Source organism: Equus przewalskii, chromosome 17 (assembly GCF_037783145.1).
Source record: "Equus przewalskii isolate Varuska chromosome 17, EquPr2, whole genome shotgun sequence".
NCBI lineage: Eukaryota > Metazoa > Chordata > Mammalia > Perissodactyla > Equidae > Equus > Equus przewalskii.
This window is the reverse complement of record NC_091847.1, coordinates 18,386,558-18,413,328: the sequence shown is the minus strand read 5'-3', so window position 1 is coordinate 18,413,328 and position 26,771 is coordinate 18,386,558. Positions and strand designations below refer to the sequence as shown.

At 36.0% G+C, this 26,771-nt stretch overlaps 1 protein-coding gene across 1 annotated transcript in view; it reads right to left on the bottom strand.

Moving 5' to 3' along the window:
* Positions 1 to 396: 396 nt before the first annotated feature.
* ACMSD (aminocarboxymuconate semialdehyde decarboxylase) overlaps positions 397 to 26,771 on the bottom strand; it is a 70,172-nt gene continuing 43,797 nt past the window's right edge. The window contains exons 9-10 of the mRNA XM_008531613.2: positions 4,209 to 4,307; positions 397 to 1,426 (exon numbers count right to left, since the gene is read on the bottom strand). Of these exons, the coding sequence (XP_008529835.2) occupies positions 1,364 to 1,426; positions 4,209 to 4,307 (162 nt within the window). The 3' untranslated portion in view covers positions 397 to 1,363. The remainder of the gene's footprint in view (positions 1,427 to 4,208; positions 4,308 to 26,771) is intronic.

The following is a 26,771-nucleotide window of genomic DNA, read 5'->3' as shown; positions in this document are numbered from 1 at the left end:
ATTGAATAAAGTGATCAGGTTACCTTCCATAATAAAACACTAAGTAAACACTATGTTAAAAAGTGCTCAAATATAGAATGTTTAAAAAGGAATAGACATTTTTCCCAAATAGTGGGGAAGAAAAAAATAATAACATATGCTCCATGTTGTTTTGCTCAACTTTTTTTTTTTTAGGGAGATTGGAGTAATAAGAAGAGTGCTGAGTGGGTAGAGTCCTAGAAAGAAACAGGAGGAGTGAGAAAGAGATGGAATAATGAACTAAATAATGTGAAAATAGTGAGATGAGTGTAGTTTAGCAAAAATTAGATCAGTGCAAATTACATGCCAACACTCAACTCTTGATCTTCTGGGCTAACGGATGGGAAAAGAAATATGAAAGAATCTAAAGCAAGAGGGTAATTTTGAAAAATTATATTTGATTTTAGCATACATGCCAGAAGTACATGAACCACAGATGTTCATCACCCCTCCCAGGACCACGTTCATTTTCAGCAGCTCAAGTGGGATGACCATAAAAGAAGTAAGTAAAACAAGGCTACCCTGGTGTTGCCCTGTTCAACCTCCACAGCCAGCTTTACACACTCTACTCAGTATTTTAAATTAAAAGAGCTTCTGGTAAAAATAAATTACAGACTGCAAGTTTTCTCCAGAATGGCTAAGTTCTCATTCAGTCTGAAACCTGTGTTCCCATAGTTTTGCCTTTCTATCTGTTTCCCATCCTCCAATTCTAAACAATTATGGATGGACTTCTAGACTCAGCCCAAGTTCCAACTTCTGTGAAGATCTGCTTAACAGTTTGAGTCCAAGGGAATTTTTCTTGTTGAAACTTCTGTGACACTCATGTGGAATTGCTTACTAATTATTCCACGAACATGTGTCTTGCTTCCTTAATTGGACTATAAGCTCCTGGGGGTTATGGAATATGTACATCATTTATTTTGTGGAATCTAAAGCATTCCCAGCTCAGTTCTGGGCTGATGGAAGGTGTTAAAAGTGACTAGAAATAGGTTATTGGGCCCTGTTCATATGCACTTGCTCAAAGTGGAAACCTACCTGAGCCCTCTAGGATGAATCTGGTTTTGATTTCTCCATATAAATCATTAATGACATTTTGCTTTTTATTTCTGCCATTAATTTAAAAAGCCCTGAGAAAATCATTTTTTATTTACACATGAATTAATATACTGTTTTTCAGAATGAAAACACATGAGTCATTTTTCTTATGAATAATTTAGAATATTTGGGGATATTCTATTTCTGGATAAAATAGTTCAAAATAGCATTTTACTAAAGCATGTGTGATATGTATTTAAAAACAAAAACAAAATAGCTTCTGGAAAGGTTGCTTTTGGAGTAAATTCGGTCATTCAAATAGTTTTCTCTCAAGACCCAAAAATGCTAGGGCGTTGCCAGCCTTGAGTTTGTCCTGAAAAAGAAAAGAAAAGGTTTTATTTTAAAGCATTATTAAATGGTTGTTTTTTGGTCCTTTATTGAGTGTCTTTATCAGGCTTTAAAAAAATCAATTCCCTAATGTGAGAAACAAAATATTAGCAGGTTAAACAATGAATCTCTTCACCCAGGTTTTGCCCCACTGTCTGAAAACTAAGTTTGCAATTTGGTTGTAGGAGAAAAGGAGGAGAATTATAAGGGGGAGAGCCCTCTTAGGAAAATGCTCTTCTTTGGAAATGTCTACAGGTCCCTCCAATGGGTTTTCAGGACTATTTGGAGGCAAATTCAGAGAAAAGGTACAGTGTAGGTCTGTGGGACAAGAGAGCTGGAAATAGTGCCCAGATGTCATCCAGCCATCCCCCAGCTTCTAGTCATATGTGTTGTCCTTTCACATGGCCCTGAATAAAAGTTAAGCTCTTCTGAAGCAAGAAAAGTGATATATAGATGAAGAGTCTCCGAATATTGTACAAATATGTACATTTATAAATTTCACATGAGAAAAGGACTGCCAAATTTTTCTTCACCTTCTCCCCAGCTACAGACTAGACCAGCTCCACAGAAAGAACTTCTGTGATTTGAAGGTAACTTTGTGATACCCTAAATGATATATGTCCGGTTTGCTAAGGGCAGGCACGTAGCTGAGGATGGAAGGAAACATGTATGGGGTTGTGTACCATCCATACCATTAATGTGTATCTGCATATCATGACCACTTCAGGGTTCTTGCACAGCCATGAAGAGTGGATTTGAGGCAGGGACCTCTTACTCAGGGTTCTTCCTTGATCCACACTTGGCCCATCCTCCTCTAATGGAAGATTTCAGAAGTGACTATTGCTGCGCTGAGAAACCATTTGCTTTACTTTTAAAAATAGGTTGGTACCAAGTACCCTTTGAAGGAGATACACTTTGGTGTCTTGGGTGGAGATCTGATCCTGGAGTCAGGAGATTTGGGTTGGGCACATGTGCTGTATAATCCAAGAGTTGTATCACCTTTGGCGAATCACTCAACTTCCAGGTCTTGTTTTCCTCCTCTGCATCTACATCGTGGACTGCATCTGCCTGTCTACTTCTCAGTATTGTGTTCATCAAATGGATTTGTTTACTTAATTTAAAATTTTTTTTAGTGAAATTTACCTTCACATGGTTCAAAATTCAAAAGGTATAAAATAGACACTTCCTTCCACTACTGCCACCCAACCACTACTTTTTCTTCCCAGAGTTATCAGTTTCTTGTCTGTGCTTCCAGAGATATTTTATGCATATATAAGCAAATGCTGATATTTAGGTATATAAATTTTTTGTTCACAAATGGATAGTATACTATACATAAATGGAAGTATCTGCATTGTTTTGCACCTTGATTTTTTAATTTAAAATATCTTTGAAATTGATTTTTAATATGCTTTATTGCTGTATAGATTCCATTGTATGGATATATTATTATTTATTTAAGTATTCCCCTGTAGGTTGTTTTCAGTCTTTTTATCACAAACAATGTTACAATGAATAACCTTGTACAGAATATCATGTGAATTTGTGACAGTATAAAATTTTTATGCAAGGTTTTTTGAAAACTTGAAAGTGATAAGCACATAAAATTAAATAATAAAAAACACATAAAATAGTAATTATTTTTCCATTAAAGTCTTAGTCATACTTGGATATGGATACTTAGAGTAATGTGGTTTCAGTTTAATTTTGGATAACTTTATAGAAAGTTTTTCATTTTCAACCCTTGTTGTAAAAAGTAAAAAAATCTTAGTACAGCTTCATACTTTAAAAAGTAAATATTTAACAATTCAACACTTTTAGTGCCTTAAGGTGGTGAAGTGCCAAAGGGGATGCTTTCTGTGTAAAGCAGTCTGAGCTTTCCCAGTTAATAACTTGCAATTAGTATGTATCAGAATGGACTCTTCTTGGCATCCGTTAAGGTGTTTCAAGCCTACCGAGATTTGATGAGCTCTATCCTTAATGATTAAAGCAGAGAATTAGAGTCCAAGGGAACTTTTGGATTCTAGTTTAGAAGAAAGCCAAGAATTATACAAAAGGATTACGACAAAGACTTAGGTAAGATTTGTTAAGAGTTTATATATCCCCATATTTTCATTTTTGGCCATCTCTGATCCTATAATGGTTGGTAGTGAAGCCCTCAGGAAGAATTATTTTGTTGGGATTTGGGGGTGGGATGGCAAGGGGATGAGAAAAGAGAGGGAATCTGAGGACATTGTATTAAGATGTCCTTAAACTCATCTTGGTTCAGGAGCCTGGCAGTAGAATAGGCAATGGCAGCCATTATGGCACATTTACTGACCCTAAAAGTCAAATTCAGAAAGAAAAAAGTCAGTTACTGAAGGTTCTGGCTCCTTGAGTCCTTGTTAATCAAGACTTCAGTCTCAGTGTTCAAATAACTAGAATCATTACAACTTTGAGACTGGTAGATTTGTATCAGGACTATTAAAGGAAGAATTTAGACTTTTTCTTATTTATCTAACATGCAAACATAAATATGTGATGATATGCTTCTTTACAGTTTTCTTTCTAGGCTTTATGTATTTAGTTGTACTAGGTTGACTTTCAGCTTTTTTACTTTCCTTTGCCCTTAAATAATTTTCTATTTCTGGAAATTGAGTAAGAGTTCAAGGAGTATTAAGTGTAATGGTTCCCCTGTTCTTTGTTCTCAAGGATCAAAGTGCTCTGAAACCAAACACAATTAGAGCAGGAAAACTCAGGGAGAAAACCATGAAGAAAAAGGCATATACCTTTGTTTCAGCATCAAATTCTTCTATGGACTCTATCAGTTTCCCAGGTTCCAGCTCACCTAGTGGAAAGGGGTAATCGGTTCCCAAAATGACTTTATCCTGAAAAAAAGTTTCTTTTTAATCAGCAATTTTATAGAACATCAAACAACCTCCTGTAAATGTAATTCCATTTACCTATTACAAGCACGCCTGTGGTAAAATAACAGATTTCCTCCTGATTAATAGAACAAACTGATCTAAAATTTAAAAGATTTAACAGATTAAAAACCTATTCTGACATTTTCTCCAGTAGGTGTCACTATTAGGTCTCTTAAAGTTGCAAATCAACTCTCCTCCTCCCTTCTTTTCTTTAGATAACTGAAATACAGAATATGCAAATACAACACACAGGGCATTTACTAAATAAAACACATTAATGTCTTCAGATGAAATTAAGGATTACATATTTCTTAGAATGATACATTGCATAATTTTTGAAAACATACTAAGGTTGAGAAGGAAAAAATAGAGAACAACTGGATGAAAAAAGTAAAAAAACAAAAACAAAGCAAAAAACTCAACCCCCCAAACAATTCTCATTTCTATAAACTGGATTTTTATCTGTTTTTTTGAAAGATGTAGCTTTAAATATCCATTTTACACTTTGTATGATAAAGCACACAGGTGTGTCCATCTACAAACATGTAAAGCAATGTGTCAGGCAATGTGCTAGAATCTAGATTATCTTGGTCCATCAAACAGAGATGGTCCCTGTCTTCAGAGAACTCATAATCTAGTGAGAAAGAGAGTCATTAAATCCATAATGGCAGTCTATCAATATAAAAGAAGAAAAACACATTGTCTACCAGAAATTTTACTTCTAGAAACGTATCCCACTTATACACATATAATGGAAATATATACAAGGAAATTAATTGCAACATTATTTGTAGCAGCAAAAGACTAGCAAACTAAGCTATAGGATATCCAAAAATAAAAAGGAATGAGGAATGCTTACATAAGCTGAAATGGAATAATCACCAAGTTATATTGTAAAGAGGAATGATCTTGAAGTTGTATTGTAAAGAGGAAAAAAACGTCCAGGACAATGTGTCTGCTATGCTCATATTTCTGTTTAACAAGGGACCTGTAGACATAGAAATATGTGTTTGTATGTATCCAGTCTATTTCAGGAATGGTACCCAAGAAACAAGTAACATCAGTTATCTTTGGGAAAGAAGACTAGGATTAAGGGATGTGGGCGATCTCCCTTCTTTTTTTTTGGAGATAGAATTCAAATACCATAAAGTTTACCCTTTAAAAGTGTACAGTTCAATGGGTTTTAGTATATTCATGAATTCGTGTAATCATTTACACAATCTATTTCCAAAACATTTTTATCACCCCAAAAAGTAACCCCCATACCCATTAGTAGGCACTCCCCGTTCCCTCCTTCCTCTAGCCCCTGGAGGACACTAATTTACCCTCTGGAATCGTGTAGTATGTCACCTTCTTTCATTTAGTATACTGTTTTCAAGGTTCGTCCATCTTTTAGCCTGAATCAGTACTTCATTCCTTTTTAGTCTGAATAATGTTCCCTTATATAGATATATCACATTTTTAAATCTATTCAGCAGATGATGGACATTTGGTTGTTTCTAATATTTGGCTATAATGATAATGCTCCTCTGAACATTTGTGTACAAGGTTTTGTGTGCTCATATGTCTTCATTTCTACTGAGTATACACCTAGGAGTGGAATTGCTAGGTCATACGGTAAGTCCATTCAACATTTTGAAGAACTTTTTCCGTGGTGGCTACAGCACTCTACATTCCCATTAGCAATGTATGAATGTTCCAATTTCTCCAAACCCTCAACAACACTTGTTATTGTCCATATTTTTTATTATACCCATCATAGTAGGTGTAAAGTAGTATCTCACTATGGTTTTGATTTGCATTTCTCTAATGACTATGTTGAACGTCTTTTCATGTGCTCATTGGCCATTTGTATGTCTTTGGAAAAGTATCTATTCAGATCCTTTGTGTCTATTCAAGGGCATGTGTTTTCTTTTTATAATTGTAAGAGTTCCTTATATTTTCTGAATACTAGAGATTTATCGGATATATGATTTACAAATATTTTCTTCATTCTTTGGGTTATCTTTTCACTTTATTGATAGCATATTTTGAAACACAAAAGTTTTAAATTTTGAGGAAGTCTAATTTATCTATTTTTTTCCTTTGGTTGCTTGTACTTTTGGTGTCATATTTAAGAAATTATTGCCTAATCCAAGGTCACAAAGGTTACAACTGTGTTTTCTTTGAGAGTTTGTAATTTTAGCTCTTCCATTTAAGTCTTTGATTCATTTTGCACTAATTTTTGTGTATGGTGTAAAGGAGTCCAACTTTATTTTTTTGCATATGGATATCCTGTTGTCCCAATACAATGTGTTGAAAGGACTATTCTTTCCTCATTGAATCGTATTGGCACCTTTCTTCAAAATCAGTTGATCTTTATTACTGTCCCTATGCCAGTACCACACAGTTTTGATTACTGTATCTATGTAGAAAGTTTTGAAATTGGAAGTGTGAATCCTCCAACTTCGTTGTTCTTTTTCAAGATTGTTCTGGCTATTCTGGGTCCCCTGAATTTCCATATGAATTTTAGGGTCAACTTGTCAATTCCTGCAAAAAAAAAAAAGGCACCTGGATTTTTGATAGACATTGCACTGAATCTGTAGATCAATGTGGAGAGTATTGCCATTCAACAATATTAAGTTTTCCATAAACAAGATGTCTTTTCATTTATTTAGGTCTTCTTTAATTTGGTAGTTTATTGTTTATGTCTTGCACTTCTTTAGTTGAATTTATTCCTAAGTGTTTTATTCTTTTGGATGCTATTATAAATGGAATTGTTTCTCCAATTTCATTTATGGATTATTCATTGCTAATCTATAGTAAAACAATTAACACAATATAGTAATACAATTAATTTTTGTATATTTATCTTGTGTCCTACAATCTTGCAGAATGTGTTTATTAGCCTTGACAGTTTGTTTGTACATTCTTTAGAATTTTCTATATACAAGGTCATGTCATCTGCAAATAATTTTGCTTCTTCCTTTCCAATATGAATGCCTCTTAATTATTTTTCTTTCCTAATTTGCCCTGGCTAGAATCTCCAGTACAATGTTAAATAGAAGTGAGAAGAGCAGAACCTTTCAGTCTTTCACCATTAAGCATGATGTTAGTTGTGGGTTTTTCATAGGTGCCCTTCATCAGGTTAACAAAATTCCCTTCCACTAGTTGTTGAGTGTTTTTATCATGAAAGGCTATTAGATCTTGTTGAATGCTTTTTCTGCATCCGTTGAGATGATCATGTAGTTTTTGCCCTTTATTCTATTAATATGGTGTATTATATTGATTGATTTTTATATGTTGAAACAACCTTGCATTCATGGGATAAATCCAAACTGGTCGTGGTGTATAATTCTTTTTATATGTTGCTGGATTCAGTTTAATAGATATTGTTGGGCAAATTTACAGTTATATTCATAAGGGATATTGGTCTGTAGTTTTCTGGTGATTACTTTGGTTTTGGTATCAAGGTAATGCTGGCCTCATAGAATAAGTTAGAAAGTGTTGCCTTCTTTTGTATTTTTTCAAAGAGTTTGTGAAGGATTGGTTGTAATTCTTTTTAAAAATTTTGGTAGAATTCACCAGTGAAGCCATCTGGTCCTGGGCTTACCATTGTGGGAAATTTTTAAATTACTAGCTCAGTCTCTTTACTTGTTACAGGTCCCTTCAGATGTCCTATTTCTTGTGGAGTCAGTTTCTGTAGTCTTTCTGGGAATTTCATTTCACTTAAGTAATCTAATTTGTTAGCAATTGCTCATAGTTTTTCCTTATAATTCTTTTTATTTCTGTAAGGTCTGTAGTAATACCCTCCTTTTTCATTTCCAATTTTAGTAACTTGAATCTTCTCTTTTTTTTCTTGGCCAGTCTAGTTAAAGGTTTACCAATTTTGTTGTTCTTCTCAAAGAACTAAGTTTTGGGTTTGTTAATTTTCCCTGTTGTTTTTCCATTTTATATTTCTTTTATATCTGCTCTAATATTTATTATTTCCTTCCTTATGCTTGCTTTGGGTTTAGTTTTCTCTAGTTTCTTAAGGTGGAAGGCTAGGCTATTGATTTGAGATCTTTATTCTTTTCAATATAGGCATTTTACTGCCATAAATTTCCCAGTAAGTACTGCTTTGCTGCTTCCCATGGTTTTTGGAATGTTGTGTTTTGTATTGTATTTGTCTTAAATATTTTCTAATTTCCCTTGTGATTTCTTCTCTGTGTAATGTCATTTCATTTCAGCCTGAAGGACACCCTTTAGCATTTCTTGTATGGCAAATCTACTAGTGATGAATTCTCTGGGTTTTTGTTTATTTGAGAATGTCTCCATTTCTCCTCATTTTTTGAGGATGTTTTTGCTGGATATAGAGTTCTTGATCACTTTTTTTCTTTCAGTGCTTTAAATATGTCTTCCACTGTCTTCTGACCTTTGTGGTTTCTGATGAGGGCTAAGGATAGAGCTATAGGGAACATCAACACTGGGGGTGGAGTGGTTGTGAAAATGGAGGACAGAAGGAGGCAGAGAGCTCCCAAGAAGATGCAGAAAAAGGTGGCATTAGAAAAAATGCAATGAGAGATATTTGAAGAATAAAATTTTCAATAACTAATGCCTTAGAAGAACATGAAAAAGATAAGGACTAAAGAGTGTCTATTGGATTTGGCAACCTTATTAAGTGTACTTTCAATGGAGTGATGCAGAGAAAATAAGATGCATTGAATGAAAAAGTAAATGGATGGTGAAAAAATAGCAAGTATCTCATATCTCTTAGCTTGGATGCCTTTAATACATATAATAGTTTTGGTAAATTGTTTTTTCAAGAAATTTTTTCATTTATTGTAATTTATAAAATTTAGTGGCATAAACTTATAATATTCTCTTGGTACCCTTTTAATGACTGTATGATCTGTAGTTATAGCCCACCTTTATCTCTGAGATTAGTAATTTGTGTTTTCTCTCTTTTTTCGCTTGATCAATCTTCCTAGGAGTTTATCTATGTTACTAATCTCTTCAAAAAACCAACTTTTGATTTATTAATTCTTTTTATTGTTTGTCTTGTTTCTATTCTTTGATTTTTGCTCTTAGCTTTATCATTTCCTTTTGTAAGCTCAATCTGAGTTTAATTTTCTGCCCTTCTAGTTTCTTAAAGTTGAGTCATAAGTCATTAATTTTTCACCTTTCTTCTTTTCCAGTGTAAGCATTTAAACCTATACATTTTCTTCTATGCATTACCAGGGCTGCATTTCACAAATTTTCATATGTTGTATTTTCATTATCATCCATTTAAAATATTTTCTTCTTTTTGGGATTTTTTTTCTCTGTTCCATGGATTATTTATAAGTATGTGGTTTAATATCCAAATATTTTATTATTGTTATTTTTAAATTATATCTGCTGGTCATAGAACATATTCTGTAAGATTTCAGCCTTTTGAAAGTATTGAGACTTGATTTAAGACCTAGCATATAGTTTAGTTTGGTAAAGGTCCCATATGTACTTAAAAAGAATATATACTTGTAGTTTTTGCGAGTGATATTCTGTAAATATCGATTAAGTCAAAGTAGTTAATAGTGCTATTTTGATATTCAATATCCTTACTGATAGTTTTTTTCTCAATCACTGAGAGATGGGTATTAAAATCTTCAACCATGTTTATGAATTTGTCTATTTTTCCCTTTAATGATGCCAGTTTTTGTTTCAAGAATTTTGAAGCTCTTTTATTAGCACATACTTGTTTGTGATTATTGTGTCTTACTGATGAATTGACCTTTTTATCAAAACAAAATACCCTCTTTAACTCTAGTTACACTCCTCTGCTCATCTGTTAAGTGAAAAATGGTATCTCAGTATAGTTTTAATTTTTATTTTTCTTATGCATGAGGTTGACTAGATCTTCTGCAGTTTATGTAGGGTTATTGTTTGTTTTCTTACCTATTTTTAGAAACTCTTTACGTATTAGAGATTTAACTCTTCTATGATTTATGTTACAAATATTTTCTCAGTTTGTCATTTGACTTACTTTGCTTATAATATTTTACTGCCTTGCAAAATTTTTTTAACCAAATTTATTAGTATTTTCCTTACAATTTCTAGATTTTGAGTTATCATTAGAAAAGTTTTCTCTACTTCCAAGATGTAGATGAATTTCCCTATATTTTCTTCTAAATACACTTGTAATCTTGTCTGTCTTCCCCTCTAAAATATGAATTATTCCCATTGTGGGGACCTGAAATTGGCCACCCCAAGATATGTCTCTTTGGCATCAGGATTATTTGAGGCTCATTGCTTTTGATAAACTGGGTCAGGCAAGGAGGCTCTGAGGAATGGAACTTGCCCTTTGTTAGGACACGTTTACATTTGTAAGGTAAATCTCTATCTGTAAAAGGTGCCTCCCTCTCTGTACCAGGAAGAAGAAAGGCGATGACCTTCTCTCTGAAAACTCTTAATCAATACCAAAGGCAAGGACTTAAAATCTGCATTTTATTGTGCTTGTCTGGTAACCTCCTGTAACTGACTTCCCTCCCCCTCCCAACTTCGGCATTTTTTAAGGATTGAGCATCTTTCTTTAGGCTAGGAACTGATTGCTGAGCTCACCTGTGACCACCCAGCTCCAGACAATCGACTTGCCTCCGGCTACGCCCTCTGAGACAGCAGACCACTACCTGCTGTGTCCATCAAGCGCTGTGCCCACAGGGCAATCTTGTGACTATTGTGGGAGGGACATTTCAATCACATGTGAAACACCCTGTTTGGGGGTATATAACCACTGTGTGCACCCCACTTCTTCGGTGCCCTTTCTTCCTTCGGGAAGAAAGGCCCTGGGCCATGGTTCCTCATAAAGCTTTGTTTAATTTTCTCTTGCTATTCTGTCCCATGTGAATTTAATTCGCTCTCCGGCCAGACGAACCCCCATTTGGGAAGAGGAAATGTCTTCCTCCCCTACACCATATAGCACCAATCATGTTGTTAGAGCTTAAAAATATTTCACGAATGAGTGAATGACAGTTTTTAGTCCTAAGGACTGTTTTTAAACTGTATTATACAGAGAATTCTTGGAGGCTAGAGGGAAGGGGAACAGCGTAAATGGAATATGAAGGGAGAGAGAAGAGGGGAGGAAGGGAGGCCTGCTAGACAAAACTTCCCTACTCACCCCACTCCATAATTAGAACAACTCTACCTTTCTCTGTTTTACTTGTTAACACATTATTATAAGACTTCGTTTGACCATAGGTTTTTATGTATTAAAAACAAAGTTTGAAAACACTGAACTAGAATGTTTCTAAGGTTCCTTGTGACTCTAAAGTCTAGATTCTTACTGACGTCTAACCCAATGTTTCTCAACTCTACTTGTATATTAATATCACCTAGGGAGACTTAAAGAAGTACCCACCCCAGACCCTACCCCAAATCAATTAAATCATTGTATCTGGGGGTGGGCCTATTTTTCTAAAAGAGCCCCAGGTGATTCTAATGTACAACTGGGGTTGAGAACCACTGAACTAACCCATGTTCTTGGCCTCAATTAACCTATGTTATATTCGTCTGAATTAATAAGTCATAGATATGGGACCAAAAATATGGGACATTTGGAAAAAACTCAACCTTGAGCAATTAATTAGACTTACACCATAACTGAGTTTAGGATTTTAATGTGTCCACCATAATAGTGTCTTTTTTCAACTGAAGATGTTAAGTAGTAATTCTGATTATGTTTGTATAACATTTTTGCCACAGTTAATTGGGAATTGTATCTTGGGTATTAATTGGGTAATTTCACAAGTTCTAATGCCTAATGCATGATTATTTGATAGAGGATGAAACCAAACCTCTTTTTCCTTCTGGTGAAGGAAAATTGCCCAAGCCAGAAACCTGGGAGTCATGTTGGACTCCTTCTGCTCCCTCACTCCAAAATCTCATGGATCACTAAGGCCTTTGGATTCTACCTCTATATCATTTTTTGTACCCATCACTTCCCCTCCACTTCCCCAGTTCTTCCCTTAACTCAGGCTCTTACCACTTCTTAGCTCAGCCAAGGGTGACTTCTGTACTGAAGTGCCCTAAATGTACTTTTATTAATAGCACTTATTACATTGCTATGAGATAATCTCTTATAATAATAATAACAATAACAATATCTAACATTTATTGATTGCTTACTATGTGCAGGATGCTGTTCTAAGCCATTTACTCATTTATTCTGTCATTAACTCATTTAATCCTCATAAGCTTCCTATGAGATCAGTCCTGTTATTATTGTCATTCAACAGATGAGGAAACAGAGATGATAACTAACTTGCCTAGAGTTGCATGGCTAGTGTGCTGTGGAGCCAGGCTTTTGTCCACATCTCCTCTACTTAGCTAAGAACTGTGACAGAAACTGTGTCTCTAGCTCTGAGCAAAATTCCTGGTATAGAGTGGATGTTTATTGCATTAAACTGGGCCACTACTATAGTCTTCTAATTGATCTCCCTGATTCCAGTCGCATCCATTTTAATTAATACCTAACTGGAGAGAATGCTGTTTTAAAAATACAGATCTGATCATGCTACATCCCTGCTTAAAATCCTTCAATAATTTCCCATTGTCTAGAAGGTAAAGCCCAAATTCCTTAGCATGGCATAGGTCGCCCCCCCACAAATGTGAGAAAGAAAGTCGTCTTAAACCTGAGCTGGGCAGAACTTTGTGGTCTGATACCACTAGCTGTTCTTCTTTGGGAATAATTACCATTCCTGATAAAATACTTGAGCAATTTTTAATACAATTTAGTAAGCTTAGGAACCCTTCCTATAAAACCCACTCAATTGGGGGCCGGCCTCGTGGTGTAGTGGTTAAGTTCACGCACTCCACTTCAGTGACCTAGGGTTCGTCAGTTCAGATCCTGGGCAGGGACCTACACACTGCTCATCAAGGTATGCTGTGGTGGCATCCCACATAGAAGACCTAGAAGGACTTACAACTATGTACTGGGGCTTTGGGGAGGAAAAAAAAGGAGGAAGATTGGCAACAGATGTTAGCTCAAGGTTAATCTTCCTCACCAAAAACAAAACAAAACAAAACATACCTTTAAAAAAAACCCACTCAGTTGATTGTTAGCCTTGACACTAGTCTGCCCTTTAACCAATAATGTAAAAAGGCTACTTGTCCTTTTTATTTTGAGAATCATTACAACATCCAATTTATTTCAAGTAGATTAGAACATTATGCACTTAATCCAATCATCAAAGAATAAATAGATGATAACTATTAAACTTTCTTGATACATCTTTTTTTGTATCTCTATTTTACTTTATTATTTTTTTCGTGTGCATCATAATATATTTTGAATTCTGTGTAGATTACATCATGTTCACCACCCAAAGACTAATTATAATCCATCACCACACGAGTGTACCTAATTACCCCTTTCATCCTCCTCCCTCCCCTCTTCCCTTCTGGTAACCACCAATCCAATCTCTGTGGCTATGGCTATGTGTTTGTTTGTTGTTGTTTTTATCTTCTACTTATGTATGAGATCATATGGTATTTGACTTTCTTCCTCTGACTTATTTCACTTAGCATAATACCCTCAAGGTCCATCCACATTGTCACAAATGGCTGGATTTCATCATTTCTTATGGCTGAGTAGTATTCCATTGTGTATATATACTGCATCTTCTTTATGCATTCATCCCTTGATGGGCACCTAGGCTGCTTCCAAGTCTTGGATATTGTGATTAATGCTGCAATGAACATAGGGGTGCATGTATCTTTATGCATTTGTGTTTTCAAGTTCTTTGGATAAATACCCAGCAGTGGAATAGCTGGATCATATGGTAGATCTATTCTTAATTTTCTGAGGAAACTCCATACTGCTTTCCATAGTGGCTGCACCAGTTTGCACTCGCACCAGCAGTGTACGAGGGTTCCCTTCTCTCCACATCATCTCCAACACTTGTTGTTTCCTGTCTTTTCATTATAGCCATTCTGACCGGAGTGAGGTGATATCTCATTGTAGTTTTGTTTTGCATTTCTCTGATAGCCAATAATGTTGAGCATCTTTTCATGTGCCTGTTGGCCATTGGTATATCTTCTTTGGAGCAATCTCTGTTCAGATCTTTTGCCCATTTTTTAATTGGGTTGTTGGTTTTTTGTTGAGCTGTATGAGTTCTTTGTATATTATGTATATTAACCCCTTATCTGATATAGTTTGCAAAAATCTTCTCTCAATTGTTAGGTTGTCTTTTCGTTTTGTTGATGGTTTCCTTTGCTGTGCAGAAGCTTTTTACTTTGATGTAGTCCCATCTGTTCATTTTTTCTTTTGTTTCCCTTGCCTGGTCAGACATGGCACTTGAAAATATGCTGCTAAGACTGATGTCAAAGAGTGTACTGCTTATGTTTTCTTCTAGAAGTTTCATGGTTTCAGGTCTTACATTCAAGCCTTTAATCCATTTTGAGTTGATTTTTGTGCATGGTGTAAGATAATGGTCTGCTTTCATTCCTTTGCATGTGGCTGTCCAGTTTTCCCAAAACCATTTATTGAAGAGACCCTCCTTTCTCCACTGTATGCTCATGGCTCCCTTGTCAAAAATTAGCTGTCCATAAAAGTGTAGGTTTATTTCTGGGCTCTCAATTCCATTCCATTGATCTGTGTGTCTGTTTTTCTGCCAGTACCGTGCTGTTTTGGTTACTATGGCTTTGTAGTATATTTTGAAATCAGGGAGTGTGATACCTCTAGCTTTGTTCTTTTTTCTCAGGATTGCTTTGGTTATTTGGGGTCTCTTGCTGTTCCATATAAATTTTAGGGTTCTTTGTTCTATTTCTGTAAAAAATGTTGTTGGAACTTTGATAGGGATTGTGTTGGATCTATAGTTTGCTTTAGGAAGTATGGACAGTTCAATGACGTTAATTCTTCCAATCCAAGAGCACAGAATATCTTTCCATTTCTTTGTGTCTTCTTCAATTTCTTTCAACAATGTTTTATAGTTTTTGGTGTACAGATCTTTCACCTCTTTGGTTAAGTTTATTCCTAGTTATTTTATTCTTTTTGTTGCAATTGTTAAATGGGATTGTATTCTTAATTTCTCTTGCTGTTACTTCTTTGTTAGTGTACAGAAACACAACTGATTTTTGTATGTTGATTTTGTATACTGTGACTTGACTGTATTCATTTATCATTTCTAAAAGTTTTTTAGTGGATTCCTTAGGATTTTCTATATATAAAATCATGTCGTCTACAAACAGTGACAGTTTTACTTCTTTTCCAATTTGGATCTCTTTTGTTTCCTATTCTTGCCTGATTGCTCTGGTTAGGACTTCCAATACTATGTTAAATAAGAGTGGTGACAGTGGGCATCCTTGTCTGGTTCCTGTTCTTAGAGGGATATCTTTCAGTTTTTCTCCATTGAGAATGATATTAGCTGTGGGTTCATCATATATGGCCTTTATTATGTTGAGGTATTTTCCTTCTATACCCATTTTATTTAGAGTTTTTATCATAAATGGATGCTGTATCTTGTCAAATACTTTCTCTGCATCTATTGAGATGATCATGTGATTTTTATTCTTCATTTTGTTAATGTGGTGTGTTATGTTGATTGATTTGCAAATGTTGAAACATCCCTGCATCCCTGGAATAAAACTCACTTGATCATGATGTATGATTTTTTTAAATATATTGTTGCTTTTGATTTGCTAGTATTTTGTTGAGGATTTTTGCATGGATGTTCATCAGTGATATTGGCCTATAATTTTCCTTTTTTGTGTTGTCCTTGTCTGGTTTTGGTATCAGGATAATGTAGGCTTCGTAGAATGAGTTAGGACGCCTCTCCTCCTCTTCAATTTTTTGGAACAGTCTGAGAAGGATAGGTATTAAGTCTTCTTTGAATGTTTGGTAGAATTCACCAGGGAAGCTGTCTGGTCCTGGACTTTTATTTTTGGGGAGGTTTTTGATTACTGTTGCAATCTCCTTACTTGTGATCCAACTGTTCAAATTCTCTACTTCTTCTTGATCCAGTTTTGGAAGGTTGTATGATTCTAAGAATTTATCCATTTCTTCTAGATTATCCAATTTGTTGGCATATAGCTTTTCATAGTATTCTCTTATAATCTTTTGTATTTCTGAGGAGTCTGTTGTAATTTCTCCTCTTTCACTTCTGATTTTATTTATTTGAGCCTTTTCTCTTTTTTTTCTTGGTGAGTCTAGCTATCAGTTTGTCAATTTTGTTTATCTTTTCAAAGAACCAGCTCTTGGTTTCATTAATTTTTTTCTATTGATTTTTAGTCTCTATTTCATTTATCTCTGCTCTTATTTTTATTATTTCCTTCCTTCTGCTGATTTTGGACTTTGTTCTTCTCTTTCCAGTTCCTTTAGGTGCACTGTTAGATTGTTTATTTGGGATTTTTCTTGTTTGTTGAAGTAGGCCTGAATTGCTATAAACTTCCCTCTTAGAACAGCTTTTGCTGTATCCCATATATTTTAGCATGTCATATTTTCATTTTCATTTGTCTCCAGCTGATTTTTGATTTCTCCTTTGAAATTTCTTCATTGACCCAATTATTGTTCAGTACCGTTTTGTTTAACCTCCACATTTTTATGGCTTTTCTTATTTTCTTCCTATTGTTGATTTCTACTTTCATACCTTTGTGGTCTGATAAGATGTTTGGTATTATTTTCATCTTCTTAAATTTATTGAGACTTGCTTTGTGGCCTAATATGTGATCAATCCTGGAGAATGTTCCACGTGCATTTGAAAAGAATGTGTATTCTGTGGTTTTTGGGTGGAATGACTAAGTCCATTCTGATCTAAAGTGTTGTTTAAGGCCAATGTTTCCTTATTGATCTTCTGTTTGGATGATTTATCCATTGGTGTAAGTGGAGTGTTAAAGTACCCCACTATTATTGTGTTACTGTCTATTTCTCCTTATATGTCTGTTAATAATTGCTTTATATATTTAGGTGCTCCTATGTTGGGTGCATAGATGTTTACAAGTGTTATATCCTCTTGTTGTATTGTTCCCTTTATCATTATGTAGTGTGCTTCTTTGTCTCTTGTTACAGCTTTTGTTTTAAAGTCTATTTTGTCTGGTATAAGTATTGCTACCCCAGCTTTCTTTTCTTTGCCATTTGCATGGAGTATATTTTCCATTCTTTCACTTTAAGTTTATGAGTGTCTTTAGGTCTGAAGTGTGTCTCCTGTATGCAGCATATATATGGGTCTTGTTTTTTTTATCCAATTGGCCACCCTCTGCCTTTTGATTACAGCATTTAGTCCATTGACATTTAAAGTAGCTATTGACAAATATGTATTTATTGCCATCTTGTTCTTTCTTTTTTCTAGGTGTTTTAGCAGCTCTTCTCTGTTCCTTTCTTCTTCTCTTGCTCTCTTCTCTTGTGGTTTGATGGTTTTCTTTAGTAATATGTTTGATTTATTTCCTCTTACTTGTTTTTTATTGTAAGTTTCTGGTTTGTGATTACCATAAGGTTCCTATATAATATTCTATGTATATAACAGTCTGTATTGAGTTGATAGTCTCTTTAGCTTGACTTCTTTCTAATAGCCCTACTCTTTTCCTCCCCTCCTCCCACATTTTATGTTTTTGAAATTGTATCTAATCTCATGTTTTGTATGTGTCTATCCATTACCCTTTTATCATTAAAATAGGTAATTTTAGTACTTTTGCTTTTTAACTTTCATGTTATCTTCATAGGTCGTTGATCTCCTACCTTTACTATATTTTTGCCTTTACCAGTGATTTTATTGCTTGTTTTTTTTTTTTTTGGTTTAAAAAAAATAATAATCTTATCCCTCTTTGAGGTCTTCTCTTTCCCACTTAAATAAGTCCCTTCAGCATTTATTGTAGAACTGGTTTCTTGGTGATAAACTGTAATTTTTGCTTGTCTGGGAAGCTTTTTATCTCTCCTTCCATTCTGAATGATAACCTTGCTGGATAGAGTATTCTTGGCTGTAGGTTTTTTCCTTTCAGCACTTTAAGTTTGTCATGCCATTCTCTTCTAGCTTGTAGGGTTTTGGCTGAGAAGTCCACCTATAGTCTTATGGGCTTTCTTTTCTATGTCACTTGTTGTCTTTCTCTTGTGGCTTTTAGTATTCTCTCTTTACCTTTAATTCTTGACATTTTCATTATAATGTATCTTGGTGTGGGCCTCTTTTGGCTTATCTTGTTTGGTGCTCTCTGTGCTTCCTGTACTTGGATGTCTATTTCCTTCCTTACGTTAGGAAAGTTTTCAGCCATTACTTCTTCAAATAGATTCTCTGTCCCTTTCTCTTTCTTGTCTCCTTCTGGGACACCTATAATATGAATGTTAGTGCACTTGATATTGTCCCAGAGTTCCCTTAGACTGTCTCATTCTTTTTAATTCTTTTTTCTTTTATCTGTTCAGCTTGGTTGATTTCCTCTAGTCTTTTGTCCAGCTTGTTGATCTTTTCTTCTGTATCATCTACTCTGCTATTGAGTCCCTATAGTGAAATTTTCATTTCCAGTATTGTATTTTTCATTTCTGATTGGTTCTATTTTATATTTTCTAGTTCTTTGTTGATGATCTTGCTGTGTTCATCCAGTCTTCTCCCAATATCAGTGACCATCCTTATGAGTTTTTGTTTGAACTCCTTGTCAAGTAGATTGCTTATTTCTGTTGCATTTAGTTCTTTTTCTGGGGTTTTGTCCTCTTCTCTTGCTTGGAATATATTCCTTTGCCTCCTCATTATGCCTCTTTCTCTGTGATTATATCTATGTATTAGGTGAGTCAGCTATGTGTCCTGATCTTGGAGAAGTGGCCTTATGTAAGAGATGCCTTTTGAGACCCAGCAGTGTGCTTCCCTCTTATCACCAGTCCAAATGATCCAGGAATGACCCCTGTGTGGGCTACTGGTATCTTTCTGCTGTGGCAGGGTTGCTCTTACTGCAGCTACCTGGGGAGTCTAGTCTTTCCTTCCCTGGCCATGTTTTTGTAAATCTGGCTTGGGGAGCCTCAGCAGCATTGGCTACAAGGTCTAATAGCACACTCCTGTTGCAGTTTTCCTGTTAATTGGGTAGGTACCCAGTGTAGCTCATTGCTAGGCTTAGGGGCTTACAGTTGCTGTAGGCCTCAGGCCTGCAAGGATTTTGTCAGATTTCTTAGGATTGTAGCTGAGTGGGGCTTGCCCTAGGCATGGGAGAGCCCAATTGTTTCAGCCTTTGGAAGGTGATGCTGATCCTCCTTATGGCTGTTTGTGAAGCACAGGTCTTCTGCTGCTGATAAACCCCACCCCCCACAGGTCCACACACACCATCAACACAGTCCTGGTCTGTGCACACTTCTGGACCCTCTGGAGCATACCCCATTGCCCCACTGCAGAGGCCTCAACCTCTCCACCAATGCCTCCCACAGTTCACTTGGTTCTCACAGAGGCCCTGCCACACAGAGGCGGACATATTTGCATGGCTGTAGAGGATCAAGGAACCCAGTCAATGCAGGCTGACAAGTAGCCTGTGGGCTTGCTGTTGGGCAGTGCCCATCCATAGGGCGGGATGCCTGCCCTGGCTGAACTGGATTAAATCTGCACTCTAGTGGGTGTGGCAGACCCCAGGGCTAACAGGCCAGGGGAAGAACTTCAGTGTTCAATGGTGTCTGCCAGTGTCTGTGTCAGCACGCCTGTACTAGGTGACAACAATGGCCACCATCAATGTCTCAGTCTCTGAAGATGCAGTGATAGCCTACCAGGTGAGTCTCTTTTCACCAAAGGACTGTGCAGCCTTCTTCTTGGTGATTTTAGGTTGCTCTTGGAGACAGGTGAGTTTGTGTATGGGCCCTTTAAGAGCTGGGTTTTTTCGGCTTTCATCCTATAGCTTTTCTGGGGGTATCCCCTGTTGCAGTGAATAGTCAGTGAAGCCAGATAGGAGGACTCATCTCAGTTGGGCTGAGTGTGAAGGATGCTTACAGTGGTAATGTACCCCTGCTAAGGCCCCCACTTCTCTAGGGAGGGCTGTGTACCTTAGGGTGGCTTCTGCCCAGCCAGCTGTGAAGCTCCACTACTCACAAAGATGGCTTTTTTTTTCTCTCCAGAAGGAATTTCTGCCTCTTCTACCTCAGTCAGGACTGTCCCTTGTTGTGGGGGTTCTTTTTATCCAGTTTTTGGTTTTCTCTCCAGGCTAATTTTTCCAAAAATAGTTGTAACCTGGTTGTGTTCATGGGAGAAGGTGAGTTCAGAGTCTGCGTACGGTGCCATCTTGACGAGATCTCCTAATTTTCCTTAACTAGATAGTCTTCTTCTTTTTTAATTCAGTCTAATAATAGCTAAGTAAACATTTTTTCCCCTATAAAATGTCTCTGCCACGATAGAAGTTTTGAATTGGACTTTTCAGAAAGCCTCTTCTTTTGAAACAAGCTTGAAATAAAACTCTGACATACTCTTATAATCAATCTGAGTGTTGCTTTAACAAACGTGTGTGTTGAAGGAACGAATGCTTGAATGTATGAAAGAGGAAAGTCTGACTGTTACTAGGCCTGAAATATTAAAAGTATTTTATTTTTTTGGTGAGGACTACTGGCCCTGAGCTAACATCTGTTGCTGATCTTCCTCTCTTTTACTTGAGGAAGATTATCCCTGAGCTAACATCTGTGCCAGTCTTCTTTTATGTTTTGTATGTGGGACACCACCACAGCATGGCTTGATGAGCAGTATGTAGGTCCGCACCTGGGATCTGAACCCATGAACCTCAAACCACTGAAGCAGAGTGTGCAAACTTAACTACTATGCCACCAGGCTGGCCCCACTTGTCTCTAAATTTGAGCTGTTCTGAGGATAAATGACACTGATTTCTACTAAAAAAAAAAATTTTTCCCCTAGGTTTTATGAATACATTTACATGAAATAATATGGGCAAGTGCATAATAGAGTTTAGAAGAAGGCCATGATAGACTAACAACTCTGTTTCTAGATTCCTGTATCCATTACTGAATAAAACCAAGCAAATACACCTGCTGATAGAAGCCCTAAAGATCCAGTTATGTCGATGCACATCTGTGCCAACAGCTGATCTCGTTTTGAGCTGCCTGCTTGTTATTCACTGGAGGTTCACTTGCCCTTATTTCTACTCCTTTCGCTAAAGCTGTTTACAATTCCAAAACACAACATAAATTTTAAAAGTCCTGTGCTTATATCACATTTGTCAGCTACATTAACATGAAATTGAAATCTAGAAATTAATTTTTCTTTCTAGTCAGAAATTCTTCCATTACCAGTACTACAGCCTTCCTGAATGTAAATACATTTTAAGTGGGGAGGGGTATGTTCTGTTTTAATGTGGAGAAAGGAAATGATTTTAAAGTAGAAATGAAAACCACTTCTCTGCCGTTCATCCTTCCTGGTTAAGGTACTTCCAGGTTCTCCTCCCTAACTTGATTTTGGATACCTGTTACAGAACACCAAACTCCTGGTCTGGCAGTATTTAATTATTATTTAGTAGTATTATTAGTATTATTTAATTATTATTTATTGGTAGCTATTGTTCACAGCTCTTCTCTATAGAAGGTTAATTATCCACTTGTGATAATTTGACTTGTGAATTTTTCATGCCTGTTATCTCTGTGTACACCTTTTATTGATACCTTCTGGTAAACTTTTGACTGTTTCTAACTAGCTAGTAATTTCATAAGTGAGAGGGAAGTAGGCATAAAAGAAGTTGAAATGAGTTCTTGTTGATTGTGTTTCTTGTTCAGAGGAAGAAGGGACAGTAACAGGGAAAAGCTGGGTGAAGAGATTCCTCAAGAGTCGTATGGTCCTGTAGGGTGAAGGTTGCATACTTCATTGCTTCATATCAGTCTCTACTTGATAGATGCTTAATAAATACTTCCTGAGTTAAAAATAGTTTTTGTACTGTTATTTCTACCACCTGTTATAGCTGCAAATGGATTGTGTTTTAAATGGATTACATGCAGAATCTTGGTTAAGGAGGCATAAGATGTGGCCTTGAATGACTTGCCCCATTTCCCACTGATCCAAGCTCCCTGGGGTACCTAAGACTCTTGTGACGTCTCAGGTTCCCAAGCAACATACCCAATCCTGGTCCCAAAAGCTGGAACTTTCTTCTGTCTTTTTGTCTGTGCTCCAGGATTTTATCCCCTTGGGATCTATCATGATCATGAACAAATTTTTAAAGATATCTGTGCTAATGTAACATTTGATAACATCTACATTTTAGTAGGACCTTTCTAAAGACTCTATTAAACCCAAAGGGAATAATTCTAATAGTGGGCATTTTAGGTACCATGGCTGCCTCTTCTGGGATCCTAAAATTATACCTTCTAGACAGACACTGGCTTTCTTTATTGGGCAGTAAAGCAGTGGATAATCATGATTGATTTCTCAGCACCAACATTCTGCCCCAACATACGTTTCCCTCCCTAAAGCCAGCAGCACACATTCCCCATGAGGTCAAAGACTTACTGAGCTGATAATAATAGTGATTAATATTCCTGCCAGGAAAAGGAAGGAAACTGCTCACCTGCTGGGATGCATTAACTTTTTCACATTTTCAGAGAATGCTGCAGACACTGAAAGATGTGGCCTACTAGGTAAATTCAAATAGTGGAAGAGAATTCATTTGTCTTATGGAAAAGGAACAATTACCTATCTTCTTATTAGCATATTTCATTAGTAGCATTTGCAGTAAATACAACATAACTCTGTTATAATATAGTTTACTACAAAAATTTCAGTATGTCAAGGATTCAGTTTGTTCCCTGAGACGTAATATCCTAGAGAAAGAGCCTGATTTAATTCAATCGATGCAAAGTAAGATTAGCCTTATATCCACAAGATCATTACACAACTCAATTAAACAAACATTAACTTAACATCTACTATTTGTAAAGCACTGGAATAGGTGGTATAAATCACTGACATTTGTATAGGTCTTTGGCATGGTATTATATTAGCTCGTCCCCTCAACGCTGCCTGGTAATCATCTCCATTTTACCATTGAGGAAACTGAGGCTGAGAGGGTAAGTGACTTGACCTTAAAGGTCACCCAGCTAACAAGTGGTAGAGCCAGGACTTGAATTCTCTCTCACTTACCACAACTTCTTGAGAAGGTAGTAAGTTATACTCTTGTTCTCAGGAAGTTTACAGGCATCAAAAAGGGTTCCACTCCACTGAGGACTGCAGTGCACAGGAAAACATCATTTAACAAGCATACTACAGAAGTATTAAAATACATTTAAATTTCAAGTCAGGTGGAAATATTTCTAATACATATGATATGCATACTCCACTGCCTACGATAGCCCCGGAAATAATCAAATCTTTCTTTGGTGATCTTTCATCACTTCCAGGTTATCCTAACCCTTTAGAACCTGTGAACAGAGTCGTCCTGAATGTTAAAGATAGAGAAGACATGAAAAAGTGGTCAAGAAGCTTTGGCCATTGGGCCTGACTGGTCTCCGGCTTAGGTTCATCATCTAACCCACAGATCAAATGCCCAAGATAAGGTCACATTTATGCCTATTGTAAAAATTGGGGGCATAAAATGCCCAAAATGACATTGTTACTTCCAAAAGTGAACCATTTCTTTTACTGTGAGATAAAATACTTTCTTTTGCAGAACAGAAATTTCTGGTTCCTCTTTTTAAAATAAAGAAGAGAACACATGAATAGACATTTTGGTTGGAGTGGTTGAAAGTCTAACTTGCAGAGAAAGGCTCTTCACTTTAAAAAAAAATTGAGGTCAAATTCACATAACATAAAATTAACCGTTTTAAAGCATACGCTTTGTGGCATTTAGTACATCCACAATGTTGTGCAACCATCACCTCTATTTATTTCTAAAATATTTTCACACCCCTAAAGGAGACCTCATGCACATTAAACAGGCACTCCCCATTCCCTTCTTCTCTCAGCCCCTGGCAACCACTATTCTGCTTTCTGTCTGTGGATTTACCTATACCGGATATTTCATCTAAATGGAATCATACAAAATGTGACCTTTGTGTCTTACTTCTTTCACTTGTTTTCAAGGTCCTTTCACATTGTAGCATGTATCAGTATTTCATTTCCTTTTACGGCTGAATATAATATTCTATTGTATGGATATATCACATTTTGTTTGTTCACTCATCTTTGATGGACATTTGGGTTGTTTCTACCTTTTGCCTATTGTGAATAATGCTGTTATGAACATTTGTGTGCAAGCATTTGTCTGAATACTTGTTTTCAACTCTTTTGAGTATATACCTAGGAATAGCATTGTTAGGACATATGCTAATTCTACGGTTAACTTTTTAAGGACCCACCAAACTGTTTTCCACAGTGGCTGCACCATATTACATTCCAAACAGCAATGTACAAGAGTTCCAGTTTCTCTACATCCGTGCCAACATTTGTTATTTTCCATTTTTTTTGTTTTTAGTCATTTTAGTGAGTGTGAATTGGTATCTTGTTGTGGTTTGGATCTGCATTTCACTAATGACCAGTGATGTTGAGCATCTTTTCAAGTGCTGTTGGCCATTTATATATATCTTCCTTGGAGAAATGTTTGTTTAGATCCTTTGCTCAATTTAATTAGGTTATGTGTCTTTTTATTATTGAATTGTAAGATTTTTTTTTAGGTTTTATTTTATTTATTTTCTTCTTCTTCTTCTCCCCAAAGCTCCCCAGTACATAGTTGTATATTCAGCTGTAGGTCCTTCTGGTTGTGCTATGTGGGACGCCGCTTCAGCATGGCTTGATGAGCAGTGCCATGTCCACACCCAGGATCTGAACAGGAGAAACCCTGGGCCACCAAAGTGGAGTGTGTGAACTTAACCACTCAGCCACAGGGCCAGCCCCTGTAAGAGTTCTTTATATATTCAGATACAAATCCCTTGTCAGAATATGATCCTCTAGTGAATTTTTCATTAAGGTTATACTTCTCAGCTCCAGAATTTCTATTTGATTCCTTTTTATAATTTTTATATATTTATTTGTCATCTCTTCTTGTTCAGACATGCTTCTCCTGGTTTCCTTTAGTTCTTAGTCTATGATTTTCTTTATTGCTTTGAGCATATTTAAGACTGTTGATTTAAAGTCTTTGTCTAGTAAAGCCAATGTCTGTGTTTCTCCACTGATGGTTTCCATTAATTTCTTTTTTTCATGTGAATGGGCCATACTTTCTTGTTTCTTCACATGCCTCCATTTTTTGTTGAGATTAGACATTTTGAATGTTAAAATGTGCTAACTTTGGTAATCAGATTCTTCCTTCTCCTCCGGGTTTGTTGTTGTTTCTTGCTGTGCTTTGTAGTCATTTGTTTAGTGACTTTTCTAAACTATTTTTAAAAGACTTTTATTCTTTGTTGCATGTGATCTCTGAAGTCTCTGTTCCTTAAGCTTGTGGTCAGCTCATATTTTGATCAATATTTCCTTAAATGCCTAGAAAAAAACCCTCTCCTGGTGTTTGCAGATTGGCCCTATGTTAGGCATTCCTTCAACACTTAGCCAAGCCATTTACAAGTCTGCCTTAGCGTTCATTTCCTGCTGACACTGAGCCTAAAGATCAACTAGAGATTAAAGTTTGGGGTTCCATCATGTCTTTTCTGAGCATGCATTCTATTCTGAGCATGTGTGTGGCTTTCTAGCTTCTTCCCTCTTTATTCTCTCTTTCCCACTTCACTTTTGTTTAACTCTCCATAGAGGATCCAAGCCTTATTTTGCATCATTGCTTCAGACAGAGACACATTTTGTTTGTTGTGAAGTTTAATTTAAGTAGAAGTTCTTTCCTTTTTCTCAATTTTTCAGTGATTTTATAACTCTGATTTTTATAGTTGAAAAATCTTGCAAATTATTTGATACTGTCACAGTTGTTCTCACTATAGTTTCATTCTTCAAAGTCTGTATGCACCTTTATCAAATGCTTTTAATGAACACTTATTCTGGGACTGGAATTGTGCTATGTACTTTATGTGGTTATCTTATTTAACCATGTGAACAACGCCAAGAGTTAGGCACTATTGTTATCCCTATTTTACTGATAAAGAAACTGAGACTTAAAGAGATGACATAGTTTACTCAAGATCTCTCTCTCATCACTACAGCTATGTAGTGCAGCCTTAAACTCTTAAGCATCATTCACTATTTGCTTCAGAAGAACAGAATTTCCAAGACTTTTTTTCTCCACTTCATCTTTATTCCTATTTTTATTTCTACTCTTAATTGTATTATCATTTCCCACTACATTTCTCAGGCATGCAGAAACAAATTAACAAACTAACAGAAACCCTGAAAAGTACAAGCTACAAACAAAAGACTAGCAGCAGTAGTGAATTCAATTTGGAATAGAATGCTGTGTGTGAATAACATATGAATAATTGTATAGTTCCTCCATCTCTAGAAGAAGATTCTAATGATACTTGGTTGAAGATGAAGCTCAGATATTTAGAAACTTAGGAAACAAACACTCTCATTAAGAGAGTTTATTTATTGCAATGCTTATAATACTTTTAAAAACAATTTT